This window comes from Schistocerca piceifrons, chromosome 11, assembly GCF_021461385.2.
Source record: "Schistocerca piceifrons isolate TAMUIC-IGC-003096 chromosome 11, iqSchPice1.1, whole genome shotgun sequence".
Taxonomy (NCBI): Eukaryota; Metazoa; Arthropoda; class Insecta; order Orthoptera; family Acrididae; genus Schistocerca; species Schistocerca piceifrons.
The window spans coordinates 25,809,268-25,824,799 of NC_060148.1; the positions used below are offsets into that span (position 1 = coordinate 25,809,268).

General features: G+C 39.7%; 1 protein-coding gene across 1 annotated transcript in view; it reads right to left on the reverse strand.

Moving 5' to 3' along the window:
* LOC124720250 (basic proline-rich protein-like) overlaps positions 1-15,532 on the reverse strand; it is a gene marked incomplete at its 5' end in the record, with an annotated part of 49,381 nt that continues 33,849 nt past the window's right edge. The window contains 1 exon segment of the mRNA XM_047245569.1: positions 1-136. Within this exon segment, the coding sequence (XP_047101525.1) occupies positions 1-136 (136 nt within the window).

The window sequence follows — 15,532 nt, forward strand, 5'->3', positions numbered from 1 at the left end:
TTACTCAATTTCTTCTTCCTTGTCCAGGTCTCCATTTACGTTCCACAGTTCTTCAAAATATCCATTCCACATGATCTTGAGTTCATTTTCTACTTCTTGGCAACTTTTATAAACCATTCTAATCATTTCATTCCACCTTTTACACAACTTTTAAACACTTTTATCACAGAAGTATTAATGCCTTCTTAAAGAAATAGACATGTTAGTATGTTGCAAATAAATCTTTATAAATTTAAGACTAGAAAAGGATCAATGGTGGGAAATGTGACTCATTATTTCACTGTCATTTAAATGAGTTTGATATTGGTGTAAGCTGCTGAAGTTTAAGCATTTGGGTGTCATTTTTGCTTCGAAAAGGTTCTTTTTTGTATTTTCCAAACTTTGAATAATTTCAGTGGTGGAGTGTAAGAACACCATTCATCTTAGTCAGGAACAATGTACCTTTCCTTCTGCCATTGGTTCCCTCAGAACTGCAGCACAATTAGTATGGACATAACGTATTGTTGGATTCAATAATATGGAATATGTCAAGTCTGGGGTGGGCACGAAGAGCACGATTGTATTTAAGTGAGTTTGAAACAGTTAAAAGGAGGGATATGAACTGGTATGGGAGTCACTCTTGCAGAACATGGCTGACATTGATTACTTCATGTAATGCAGAATTATCACTGGTAAAGCATGTGCAAGAGTTGGAAATCATAGTTAATAATATTTCATAAACTCAAAAGTGTCATGGCATTAACTTATCATTCAGCAGTTCACAGTCATTAATAGTACATACCCACAATGACTTATAGCTGCACTGGCTACAGCACACTGCCATTATTAAAATGACTAAGACAAATGATTGAGAGTTCTACTACTAATTCAGCAGCCTGGTTGCCAGATATTAATTTGTGATAATTTACTGGTACTTAATGTGTTATTGACTTACGAGAGTAATCCCAAAAGTAAGGTCTCCTATTTTTTTTATAAGTACATAGACCTGTTTATTTCTACAATGGTTTACATCAGTTTACAGCTTGAACATTGAGCTATTTTTTGACATAATCACCATTTCTGTCGATGCATTTTTGTAGAAGCTGTGGCAGTTTTTGTATGCCCACGTCATACCAGCTCGCCACCATGCTGTTCAGAAAGTTATGAACCTCTTCTTTCACCTCGCCATCGGAGGTGAACCACTTTCCGGCCAAATGTTCTTGTCAGCCGTGACAATTGAGTCCAGAAGGTTGTCCTGCTCAGCTGCAAGAGTGAAGAAATGTGCAGGAAGTATCAACTCGTTGCCGCATGTGGTCTCCAGTCAGCATGCGTGGCACCCATCTTGTGCACCTCTTCTGGTAGTTCAATGTTTCTGTTAAAATTATGTGAGTGGTGCTTTGAGAAACCTCAGGAAGCAACGTGCACAGGTCAGGCAGGGTGATCCGCCGATCTTCACGCACGCTTTACTCAACCTTCAGCACTGTCTCCACAGAAATTGACAGTCTCCCGCTCCTTTGTTCGTCGTGAATTTCGGTCCGACCAGCTGCAAACCCTCTACATCACTTACGAATGTTTTTGATATTCATACACAGCTCACCATACACTTCCGTCAATTGGCGACGGATTTCAATCGGCGCAGTGCCCTTTGCGTTAAAAAACTGAATAACAGAATGCAATTCACACTTGGCGGTAACATCCAATGAGAGCTCCATTCTCAATGGCTGCCTAGCCAAGACTGAGCACCTCAGCACAGTGTGCGCATGTTTGCACACAGAGTGTGAAGCACTCTTCGTAACAGTGTGACCAACTGCGACGCAAATAGAGTTCTGTACTTATAAAAAAAATAAGAGACCTTGCTTTTGGGATTACCCTTGTAATTATCTTAACTTAGGCAAAGATTCAATGTAATAATATCGCCTGTACTGAGCAACCTTGTAAACTGCTTTTGTTTCTGATGCTTGGAATTATGTACGTTTAACTATGGGATTTTATGAAATGCATCATATCATGCTGTCCTTTAAAATTGTGATGATAAAGGACATATAGAAATCTGCATGTCATTCATTTCATAATACAGATAACAGTTTTTTGTCATTGCCTTCAAAAAATGTTTAATTAAGCAAATTCAGGTACAGTTATTCCACAAAAGACTATTTTTTTAAATGCCTAAATATATTTTAACACATTTGTGCCATTTTAGAGCTACTTTTATTCAGGTCTTTAAAATGGAAACATGTTTCAAATAATAACTACATGAATGGAAATAAGGCCTACAAAATTTTTTGTCAATAGTGATTATTAAGTGTCATCTACAATGTTACATTCCATACAACTGTTTACATTAGTATATAGCTTGCCACCTGCAGCAAAACAATGTCACTGTGAGGTGGTTTGGCAATTTAAACTCCTAGAATTAATTTTATTACACAAAAACATTTGACTATTTTGTGACTACTCACTATTTTCATGGTACCGGATGGTTACGATTAAACTGACAGTGATAGAGTGCTGTAGTGTGGGCTGTATACATCGCACAGCACTGAAACAACATACATATGTTCATTAATTTGCACACTCATAGAGAACACCCAAAAAATAGTTCCACTTCCAGCCATCAGGTAAAAATATGGTGCTGTAAGCAGTCAGAATGAGAAATGTTTCCCATTCTGATATCAGTATTTTGATGTAGGTTTTGATTTCTTTTGTGAAGTAACTCTTGGTGTGAAATGTTAAGAAGAATTATGTTTTCTGCACAAAACGTAATGACTATTGAGAAGAAAGACTGTGCACTCCTGGTAAAGTTGTCTTATCAGAGCGGCAGCAGTAGTAGCACTGCAATGCACAAGCATCACCAACAAATAGCTGCAAAGAGGCTCCATGCCAATAAATTTGCTGAAGAATATGATCGAGAAATTTGAAGAAGCAGATGAATTAAGAGATGCAGCAGCAAGAGGATGGTGGCCCATTCTCATGGCAGTCATCAAAGGAGTTGCCGTAGTTATAGCTGACTGTGTAGCACATGCCTCAAACCCTGCAGCCAGCACTTGAGCTACATCACAGGAATTCTCTCTATCCTGGTCAACATCTCTAAAGATTTTGCAGTGCATTTCATGCTGGTGGTGGTGGTTGTTGTGGTCTTCAGTCCTGAGACTGGTTTGATGCAGCTCTCCATGCTACTCTCTCCTGTGCAAGCTTCATCACCCAGTACCTACTGCAACCTACATCCTTCTGAATCTGCTTAGTGTATTCATCTCTTGGTCTCCCTCTACCATTTTTACCCTCCACACTGTCCTCCAATGCTAAACTGATGATCCCTTGATGCCTCAGAATATGCCCAACCAACCGATCCCTTCTTCTAGTCAAGTTGTGCCACAAATTTCTCTTCTCTCCAATTCTATTCAGTACCTCCTCATTAGTTATGTGATCTACCCGTCTAATCTTCAGCATTCTTCTGTAGCACCACATTTCGAAAACTTCAATTTTCTTCTTGTCTAAACTATTTATCGTCCACATTTCACTTCCATACATGGCTACACCCCATACAAATACTTTCAGAAACGACTTCCTGACACTTAACTCTATACTCTATGTTAACAAATTTCTCTCTGTCTGAAACGCTTTCCTTTCCATTGCCAGTCTGCATTTTATATCCTCTCTACTTCGACCATCATCAGTTATTTTGCTCCTCAAATAACAAAACTCATTTACTGCTTTAAGCATTTCATTTCCTAATCTACTTCCCACAGCATCACCCTATTTAATTTGACTACATTCCATTATCCTCATTTTGCTTTTGTTGTTGATCATCTTATATCCTCCTTTCAAGACACTGTCCATTCCGTTCAGCTGCTCTTCCAGGTCCTTTGTAACCCTGCAAAATTCAGAATGTTCACCAAATAAAGTCCCAAGAAAGGCACGGAAATGGATGACACGGCTGGGGAATATTCTTTTGACAAACTAGGCAAATTTTACTTTGTACGGTGTCATGTTTGCACAGAACTGTACTGCGTGGGGATCTACTCCATCACACTGCACTCAGCTTACATAACTGTGATAAGTGGTTTCACAAGCTCCTTGACTCTCAGTCCATTTCTCTTCGAGGAGATGAAATCTCATAGGCCTGTTAGGTGTACGACGACATCAGCATTCATGAGGACCTCATTTTGCAACACATAATTTGAGCTTTGCTAGAATGAAACTGTGTCAATACCACTATTTTCATGCAAATTTGCTTCGAGAAACCTTACATAATGACCGTATCATCTCTAGCCAACTTCATGATGAGTGGCTTGCAGATCCCCTGATCTGAATCTATATGACTTCTGGTTGTGAACTTGAAAGATTGTGTCTACCAGAGATGTATACAGGCTACTCCCAATCTGGAGGATAACATGTCTACATCTACATGTATACTCTGCTAGCCACTAAGCGGTGTGTGGCGGAGGGCAGAATTCATGCCAAAGTCATATTTCCTCCCCTCTGTTCCACTCACAAATCACACGAGGGAAAAACAACTGTCTAAATGCCTCAGTACGAGCTTTTATTTCCCTTATCTTTGAATGGTGATCATTGTGTGAATTGAAAGTTGGTGGTAATAATATATGCTCTGCATCCTCGGTGAAGATCGGATTTCGGAATTTAGTGAGCAGCCCCTTCTGTTTAGTGCATCATCTATCTGGAAGCGTGTCCCACTTCAAACTTTCTATGAGATTTGTAATGCTGGCTAAATGTAACAGTCACGAATCTTGCCACTCTTCTTTGGACCTTCCCAATCTCTTGAATCAGACCCAACTGGTAAGGGTCCCATACAGATGAACAAGACTCCAAGACTGGATGAACTAACAAATTGTAAGCTATTTCCTTTGTTGAAGGACTGCATCACTTCAGGATTCTACCAATAAACCACAATCTAGAGTTCGCCTTACCCATTAATTGTGTAATCTGATCATTCCATTTGAGATCATTTCGAACAGTCACACCCAGATACTTGATGGACGTTACTGCTTCCAAAGACTGGGAATTTATTTTGTACTTGTACATTAATGGGGATTTTTGTCTTGTTCTATGCAGTAGGTTACACTTACTAATATTGAGAGAGAACTGCCAGCCATCACACTACACATTTATTTTCTGCAAATCCTCATTGATTTGTTCACAACTTTCATGTGATACTACTATGTTGTAGACTACAGCATCAGCAGCAAACAGTCTAATGGTGCTGTCAATACCATCAACCAAATTGTTTATGTAAATCGTAAAAAACAGAGGACCTATTACGGTGCCCTGGGGCACACCTGAAGTTACGCTTCTTTCTGTTGAATTCACCCCATTCAGGATGACATACTGCTCCCTGTCTGTCAGAAAACTTTCTATCCAACCACATATGTCATCAGATAGACCATAAGCACACACTTTTTGTAGCAAGCGACAGTGAGGAACTAAGTCAAATGCCTTTCGAAAGTCGAGAAATATGGAATCAACTTGGGAGCCGGTATCTAGAGCCTGTTGTATATGATGCGCAAAGAGGGCCAGCTGTGTTCGCATGACCGCTGTTTCCTAAAACTGTGCTGGTTTCTGCAGATGAGCTTCTCAGAGTCTACAGGGCTATTACAAATGATTGAAGCGATTTCATAAATTCACTGTAGCTCCATTCACTGACATATGGTCACGACACACTACAGACATGCAGAAAAACTCAAAAAGTTTTGTTCGGCTGAAGCCGCACTTCAGGTTTCTGCTGCCAGAGTGCTCGAGAGCGCAGTGAGACAAAATGGCGACAGGAGCCGAGAAAGCATATGTCGTGCTTAAAATGCACTCACATCAGTCAGTCATAACAGTGCAACGACACTTCAGGATGAAGTTCAACAAAGATCCACCAACTGCTAACTCCATTCGGCGATGGTATGCACAGTTTAAAGCTTCTGGATGCCTCTGTAAGGGGAAATCAACGGGTCGGCCTGCAGTGAGCAAAGAAACGGTTGAACGCGTGCGGGAAGGTTTCACGCGTAGCCCGCGGAAGTTGACGAATAAAGCAAGCAGGGAGCTAAACGTACCACAGGCGACGGTTTGGAAAATCTTACGGAAAAGGCTAAAGCAGAAGCCTTACCGTTTACAATTGCTACAAGCCCTGACACCCGATGACAAAAGTCAAACGCTTTGAATTTTCGGCGCGGTTGCAACAGCTCATGGAAGAGGATGTGTTCAGTGCGAAACTTGTTTTCAGTGATGGAGCAACATTTGTTTCTTAATGGTGAAGTGAACAGACACAATGTGCGAATCTGGACGGTAGAGAATCCTCACGCATTCGTGCAGCAAATTTGCAATTCACCAAAAGTTAATGTGTTTTGTGCAATCTCACGGTTTAAAGTTTACGGCCCCTTTTTCTTCTGCAAAAAAAACGTTACAGGACACGTGTATCTGGACATGCTGGAAAATTGGCTCATGCCACAACGGGAGACCGACAGCGCCGACTTCATCTTTCAACAGGATGGTGCTCCACCGCACTTCCATCATGATGTTTGGCATTTCTTAAACAGGAGATTGGAAAACCGATGGATCAGTCGTGGTGGAGATCATGATCAGCAATTCATGTCATGGCCTCCACGCTCTCCCAACTTAACCCCATGCGATTTCTTTCTGTGGGGTTATGTGAAAGATTCAGTGTTTAAACCTCCTCTACCAAGAAACGTGCCAGAACTGCGAGCTCGCATCAATGATGCTTTCGAACCCATTGATGGGGACATGCTGCGCCGAGTGTGGGAGGAACTTGATTATCGACTTTATGTCTGCCAAATCACTAAAGGGGCACATATCGAACAATTGTGATTGCCTAAAAAAACTTTTTGAGTTTTTGTATGTGTGTGCAAAGCATTGTGAAAATATCTCAAAAAATAAAGTTATTGTAGAGCTGTGAAATTGCTTCAATCATTTGTAATAACACTGTAGAAAGGTCATTATGTCTGAACACAAAATATGTTCCACGATTCTACACAAATCGATGTCAGTGAAATTGGCCGGTAATTATGTGCATCCAATTTTCTACCCTTTTTGCAGATTGCTATGACCTGGACCTTCTTCCAGTCCTGTGGAAATATTGCTCCGATTACACCAGATGTGCTGTGTGCAGCTGTCAACCGTGCCATGCTACAGATGTAGCATGTTGGTTAGCTGAAAGATCATTTCGAACACATTGTAACTTGTGACCATATCCTAATAAACTGCCAAAACCACTGTTACGTGTTTGATCATGTATCACTATTCCCTGCCCCTGCATCTGCACCACATTTGGACTGCTTACAGCATCAAGTTTTTGCCTTGCGGCAGAAAGTGGCACTATTTTTTTTTTTTCCTGGTCAATGCACCTACGACATTCCAGTGTTCTGCAAAGTATACTGCAGCACTACAAACCCCGCAATTCTTATTATACTCACATGACACCTACCATCTGCATACTCTTCTGCTGTAGAAACAATCAGTCACACCTGCACTACAGTTGAGATGACATAACAAGACCACTGACAGCTAACTGGCACTGTTGCAACCTCCCAGTTGTGAAGTGCAAATGGCTGCAGGTAAGATTATAACTGTAAAGGTGTGAGAACGTTAAGGTGTTGCCATAGAAACATTTGCAGAATCACATTGAGTGATTCATTGAGGTAGGCATGCAAATCTACCATGTCCAGCCCACTGCAGCTGTCGAGGTTCTTTCAGTACTAAGCCTTCCGATTCCACTGGACGCACTGCATTACAAAAGTGCCAAGCCCGTAAGTTCTACTTGCCAGCGTTTTTTTTTTTTTATTAAAAGCACTTCACACTGTTTTTGCATCATTGATACTTAATATACGATGCTTATACTGTTATTCATTAGTTGCACAGATAGTTGGCACAAATGTACATCTCATTTTCACAGTATTTTGTTCGTTATGAGTCACTGTTTTTGCCTGTAGATGGAGCACATTATCGGTATTCTGTGTGAGAGAAATGGCATGTCACATTTTATCTGATGATGAAATTGCTGATTTGCAAAATTTTGGAGTCCCTATCAATGCTCTAGATAGTGAAGATGATTTAGGTGATACAAGCGTCTTTGAAGGTGACTGCAGTACAATGTGTGTCGCACAGAACTGAAAAATGGTGGTGGAAACTTTTTTTTTCATTTGCTCCTACTACTAGTAGTCAGTGCATTTTGATTACACAGTACATTTCAGAGCAAGAAAATGACAATAACTGATTTCATTACCAACCTTGCCAACAGCTACAAATAACGAAAACGGATTTGTAGGCTCACTGACACAAAGGCATTTACTGCAACATTTACCACCCTCAAACTCAAAGAAAGTGGGAAAGCATCTCACAAGAGGACACTTTATCAGTGCAAACAGTGCTGTATGGCCTTGTGTATGAAACCCTGTTTTAAAATGTTTCATGCAAAAATTATGTATAAATCCATTTAGAAAGTGCTATTGTATTCAAATAGAGTATTCAGCACTAATCATTATATATTTGTGAATTCATTTACTCTACACATATGAATGTATGACTTTTTTAATTTTAGAAAACATTGTCGTGTGTAATATCATTTGTCCACATTACGAGTGGGGACCCAAAAGTAACTGGAATTGGGCTGCATTGGGGAGATAGAGCGAGGAAACCATTGTTTGACCAGGTATCCATCACGGTCATGCCACCTGAGTCAGTGTGCAAAGTTGTGTCTCACCCGTGAGAGTTTTTTTAGTAAAACAACTTTTTTTCATTTCGGCAAAAACGTGATGGCAGATTGTCAAGAGCAATGCATGGCTGTGAAATTTTGTTTCCTGTTGGGAAAATCGGCCACGAAAGCTACTGTAAAGCTTGAGACTGCTTATGGGCACACTGCCATAAGTAAAACCAGAGTTTACAATTGGTTTTCACGTTTTAAAAATGGAGAAATGTCAATTGAAGACCAACCCCATCCAGGACACCCTCAACACCAAGAAGTGACGAAAACGTCAAGAAAATCAATGCGCTCATTCGTGAAACCTTTGATGAACCACTGATCCACTCTGCGAGATGTCTGAAATATAATCAAGTTCAATTCAGAGGATTTTATCTGGAGATTTGCACATGAGAAGGGTTGTAGCTAAATTTGTCCCTTGCCTTCTCACAGACGAGCAAAGGGAGTGTCGACTTCAGGCATCTTTTGAGCTTCAAAATCAGCTCAAAGAGGACCCTGAATTTTTTTCTCCTAGGTGATTACTGGTGATGGGTCGTGATGCTATGGATACAATCCCAAAACGAAGCAGCAATCAAGCCAATGGAGACAATTGGCTCTCATCCCAAAAAGGCTCACCAAGTGAAGTCAAACATCAAGACAATGCTCATTTATTTCTTCGATTGCAGAGGTGTTGTGCATGCAGAGTTCATTCCCCTGGATCAGACTGTCAACCAGGAGTTATACCTGGAGGTTTTGTGAAACTGAGGGAGAGTATCTGAAGAAAAGAGCAGATCTTCAGCACACAGACGGCTGGTTCTTCCAACATGACAATGGGCTGGCCCACACCACTCTCTCCGTAAAGCAGTTTTTGATCAAAAATGGCATGACATCGATTGACCCCCCCCCCCCCCCCCCCCCCTACTCACCGGATCTATCATCTTGTGATTTATTTTTGTTCCCCAAACTCAAAATGGACATGAAAGGAAAGCGCTGTGCCACTGTGGAGGAAGTAAAACAAAAATTGCTGGAAGACATAAAGAACATCCCAATAAATGAATTTAGAAACTGTTCTGAACAATGGAAGGATTGTTTGAAGAAGTGTGTTGTGGTCAATGGAGAATACTTTGAAGGTGATCAAAATTAATTTGGTGCAAAAATATTAGGAAATAAAGATGTTATGGCACATTTCCTTTTTTTTTTTTGGGGGGGGGGGGGGGGGGGGGAGGTATTTATATGTTCAATGTCTTCCAAGATATAAATTTTTGAACATAGCTAAAATTGCCAGGATTCTGCTGACATGGATTAATACTGGGCCTCTACTGAGAGTGTTAAACAATATGCACTCCATTTTGGAGGAACTCATTCCTGCTCGTGCCAAACAAATGCTACATCTTAAATAAAATGCCAAGGAATGTGTGTCCAATATTCACGAAAAAGTCATGAGGTACATTTCACAGGAAATTTGTTGCTAGACATTTGCTTTCATTTGCCATCCCTATCCACTAGAGTTCTTGCACACTCTTCACATTGGTGATAGAAGGAAACTTTATGTTTTCCATGTTCTAAATGAGCACTGCCAACAGATTTTTACTGTGATGGAATTTTAGTGATCAAGGAACACCACATTCTCAGTTAAAGTTAACCACAATAATGTGGTTATATTGAGACTGCAGAACCCTCTGGGAGTCACTGAACATGAAATATTTAAGTGGACATGCTTTGTGGCATTTCTTACAAAAAAGAGTAATGGTCCTCTTATTTTTGAGTAGCATTCTGAAATATTGCAGTCGTGGCATATTGGCTACATAGGGCATACACTCATGTAACATGTTCCACCTGTAACCTCTCAGGTTGTCAGGTAACAGGGGGCAGTGGGAAGTGTTGCACTGTGATACATATATCTGTGGCACCATCTGCTGTAACATATATATACTGCTGGAAATTTCACCAATAATTTTCCAACAAGAGAGAAAAATGATTTAAACAAAATAAGTGCCAAGACAAACCATCCAAAACAAAACATTTCTACTTTAATCCATATAAGATTTAACTGTCTTTTGAATGACAAGTTAAAAATTAGTATTAAAAAGAAAAAATAACATTTGAATAATGCAGTGTTGAAATGGAAGGTGTAAATATAGTAAGACTAGAGTGTGTGTGTGTGTGTGTGTGTGTGTGTGTGTGTGTGTGGAGTCCAGAGATGTGCCGATTTTTTTTTTTTTTTTTTTTTTTTTTTTTAATAAAGAAAGTGTGTATTTTATAACAATTATGAACTGAAGAAAGTTTAAATTTTGTGATAAATAATTTCAGTGAATATGATTTAAATGCTAAATATAAGTGATCATTCGTGAACAAATGTAGTTGGCTGCAGATGGAGTTTTGACTAGGGTAGTGGTCATGTGACTTACTGAACTGAGAGCATCCAGCTGATCAGGTAAGACTGTTTACGCAGCAAAGTGCTGCTCGCATATGTGAGCTGAGTATGGCACTCTGGAAGTCTGTTTTGAGGTCAGGACTGAAATACCAGTAGCCAGATGTCTTTTGAGCACTATGTGATGTCCTTCATTTTTGAGTTCACAAGAATGTAATTTGTCCGCAAAGTGCTTTCCATGCACTTGCAGAACGTCAGCAATTCAGTTTGTACTTGGAATAATATTGTACTGATGAATCTTTGGTTGTGAATTGTTATTCAATCAAGTGTTTTCTAAAGTGTTAATGTGTTTGTTTTCATAATTCACGGACAGATTCATTGGCCACTTGATATAATATGCATTATGGTGTAAATAAGGGGTGTTGATAAAATATCAATATACCGATATATGGATATTTTTTTCCAAAAAATATTGGTACATATTGGCAATATTTTTACCCAAAATATCAATATCAAAATGGTGATATCGAGGGCCAATATTTTGATTTTATATTATATTTTTCACAATTTTCAGAAAATATTTGCAGTTGTTCTTTTGAAATTGTAGTAGTACGTGATTTTATTTATTATCACTGTGTGAAGGAGTCTTACTACTTTCCGAGCTTTCATTCCGTCCAATCTTTCTCTTTGACTGTACGAAGTAAGCATATGTGGCACTAAAGAAGAACTCTGACCGCAGTGGGGGTGGCAGTGTGAATGAAATAACTAGATTTACAATGTGAAGAAACAGTTGCTGAAAATGATGAACAAAAATCTAAATTACAAGGTTGGTCATTGCCGTTTCCAGAGACGTGTGAGGAGAAATGCTGACGTAATCTGCACTACCGACAGAAACTGCAATGTTTAGCGTCACCATGCAATTTTGACACTAACTGCTAGGTCTTTGGCGTTTGCAGAAGTGGAGGGGAAAAAAGAAGAAAACAGGGAAGTTGACACATTGCTCTGAACAAATCTGATACATGACGAAACTGAACAACAGATCCGTCGGACACCTTTTATTTTGACACTTACAAGCAGTTACCACTGTTAATAAAGTGGTTATCGTCAAGTGTGAATGAGCATCATTTTCCTTTCAATTCTTTCTCTAAGAGGGATAGGCAGGCTGCTAGCTTGTCAATTTACAAAATATCTAATAATAAATCAATACTTAAATACACAGTTCTAAAACTAGCAATATATTTACAATGCACAGTTGATATTTTTATAGGCAGGCATGTCAGTAATTTTTCCACCAATATACTGATACCTTTTTTTTGATATATCAAGTGCTGATGATATTTTTTAAATATCTATATATCAGATTCCCAATATTTTTAAAAATATCAACAGTCCTAGCATAAATGCACTCTGAAACAAGCCATCTGCTAATTTTAGGTTGTTCACTTGCCCTTCTGTGGGAAAGTAGCATTGGTTCCAGTTATTGGCATTTGACAGGCACAATCATTTATTAGTGAATGCCATTTGCCTGGTAAGTTGCAAGGCCAATTAAAGATGTTTGTAGAATCCAGAAAAATTTAGGTAGTTAAGTGTGGAACGATCCTCTGTGCGCTCTCTGCTTTCCTGTATGTGCCGACTGGGTGTAAAAAACGTCAACTCTGAATACTGATAAGGTGGGACAGAGTGGGTGTTTCCACCAGCCTTGGAGGACTGCTTATGCTTCGGCATCACAGCTCTGTGGTGCCTTTGATGCCATAGAGTGTGGAGTGCGGATGTGTGTGATAATGTAAATACCACAACAGCTGAATGTAGGAGAACTGTCATTCTGTAATATATCAGTACGTAAATACGTATGATCTATTCTTCAGGTAAAGACATCTGCTCACACACAGGGGTACAGTGGAAAGATTGTATTTGCAATACAGAAGAGGTATTGCACATGTGTCCATTTTAGTGGGTTGAATACACTGGGGATCTCTTTCAGCATCCACTCCTATTACATCTGAAGTCCATTGTCAATTGGACATGTCACAGTCTAGAGGCACTGGTAGCAGGTCCACTATGGTGAGTAATATTGAAAACGGTGACTCCGATACATCAAGAGGTAAAAGTTGATACACGTATCAGCAGGATAACGGTCTGCGGAGCGGAACAATTGTACCAAAGCCCCTCTTTGTACCATCCCAACAGGGTCCTGAGAGAATGGCCTAGACACTTAGCATCGAATGTGTATCTCCACTACTATGTACAAGCTGTGGCTTAACTTTGGCAGAGTGATACATTGCTCTACTTCTAACTATGAGGCATGTTTTTTAAGTAAGTAATGTTTTGAAATTAAAAAAAGATGGGCTAAGATATCCCAATAATTTTATTTTTACACGAAATCCTGAACCTTAATCTACTTTTCTACATAATTTTCATCAATATTGAGGCACATGTCATAACATTGTACCTGTTTCTGAATATGCTCCTCATAGAAGTCTGCCACCTGACTTGTTAACCCTGCATCACCACCGTTTTGACTTCATCATCGTCTCGAAGACACTGACCGCTCAGGTGTTTCTTCAAATCCAGGAACAGATTGTAGTCACTAGGTGCAAGATCGGGGCTGTACGGAGGGTGATCTAGAGTTTCCCATCGAAAAGATGTAATGAGATCTTTGGTCTGATTCATCAAATGCAGACGGGCATTGCCTTGCAGCAAAACGATGCCCTTGCTCAATTTCCACGGACTGTTGCTTTGATTCTGGTGTGACGTAAGCCACTCACATTTCATCGCCCGTAACAATTTGGCTTAAGAAATCAACACCATCATTGTGGTATTGCTCAAGGAATGTCAATGCACTGTCTAAACGGTTGGTTTTGTGCATATCCGTCAACATTTTCGGTACCCAACGTGCGCACAATGTTCGGTAATTCAAGTGCTCGGTCATAATGCCACACAAAACACTGCGAGAAACATTAGTAAAGTCATCCTGCAAGGAGGAAATCATAAAGCGTCCATTTTCTCTCACCTTATTGTCCACTTCCTGCACCAAACTTTCATTAACGACTGTAGGACGCCCACTCCATTGTTCATCGTGCACATTTGTGCGGCCATCTTTAAATGCTCTCACCCACTTTCTTACCATTCCATCACTCAATGTTTTCTCCATAAACTATACAAATCTCATCATAAATATCAACCCCTTTAGCACTAAAAATCTTATAACAGCCCGTACTTCACAGTCGGCGGGACTCACGATTATCGGAGGCATCTTAAACACTCAGTACACAAAGTAAACAAGGAAGAATCAGACTGTAATTGCATCAGTGCATAGATTAAGGTACAAAATTTCATGTAAAAATAAAATTATTGAGGTATCTTAGCACGTCTTTTTTTTAATTTCAAAACAGTACTTACTTAAGAAAACATGCCTCGTAGATGCTGACGAATATGGTAGTAATAGCTGAAACTACTTAATACTTCAGGAAAGAAATTTTTTGTGGTTTCAACATCTGTGATCCATCTAATGCTTATACGGGTGGACACTGCAAGTTTTTCAAGGTGTGGCAGTTTTTTCCCCGCAAGCAGCAGTATCTGTTTTGTGTTTGTATAACCTCCATTAACCAGTGACCCAGTTTGGAGTAGTGCAGTGCATCACTGAGAAATTCCTTGTACCATGACAATGCTGAGTGACATGGTAGAACAGTAGTAGTCCAGAGAGCTGCCTAAAAATATCATTTGTCAAATGTATGATAAACTGTACATACGATTGTTGTTTCCCTCTTACTAAATGTCCAACTACAATAAGTGATTGTACATTGAGATACAGTGGAAGCACCTGTTAAAGATGTGGGTTTTTCTTCACAGGAAGCTGAAATTTCTTAAAATTTTAAGATTTGCGTGGAAGAAGAACATCAGGAGTGGTTAAGTGTGTATCTGCACCAACATTGTCAACAACGAAAGTTAGTTAACAGCTGCAGCAAGTTCAGAATTGAAAGCTAACAACAAAGTCAAATCTGAACACATTGTAGCCTACACTATCCACCTGTGCAGACATCCTCCATAGCCAGCACCACTTTAGAAAAGTAGGTGATAAGTTTGCGATGCAAGTAGGCTATTTTCAATTTAGTGCACAGCAAAACTAACCTCGAACACTGTAATAACACTTATCTGAACTACTGTTCATGGCCCATTCGGGTCCCTCTTACTTCAGTCTGATACAGAAATAAATAGCTACATACTACATCTGGACAACAGTTCTATAGTTGCAGTCCAAATGCAGTAACCACCCACCAACAGTTCTCAATTTTTGAAATGTGGAAAATAAGCAATCAACATAGGTCAAAACAGATCACTGTGTAAATTCTGTGCAAATTTGAACATATCAGAATGTTTGTCAGACTGAATAATCGCCAAAAGTAACCACAAGAGTACAGCAAGACTGCATTTTCATTACTCAACACCGAGCGAGGTGGCGCAGTGGTAGCACACTGGACTCGCATTCGGGA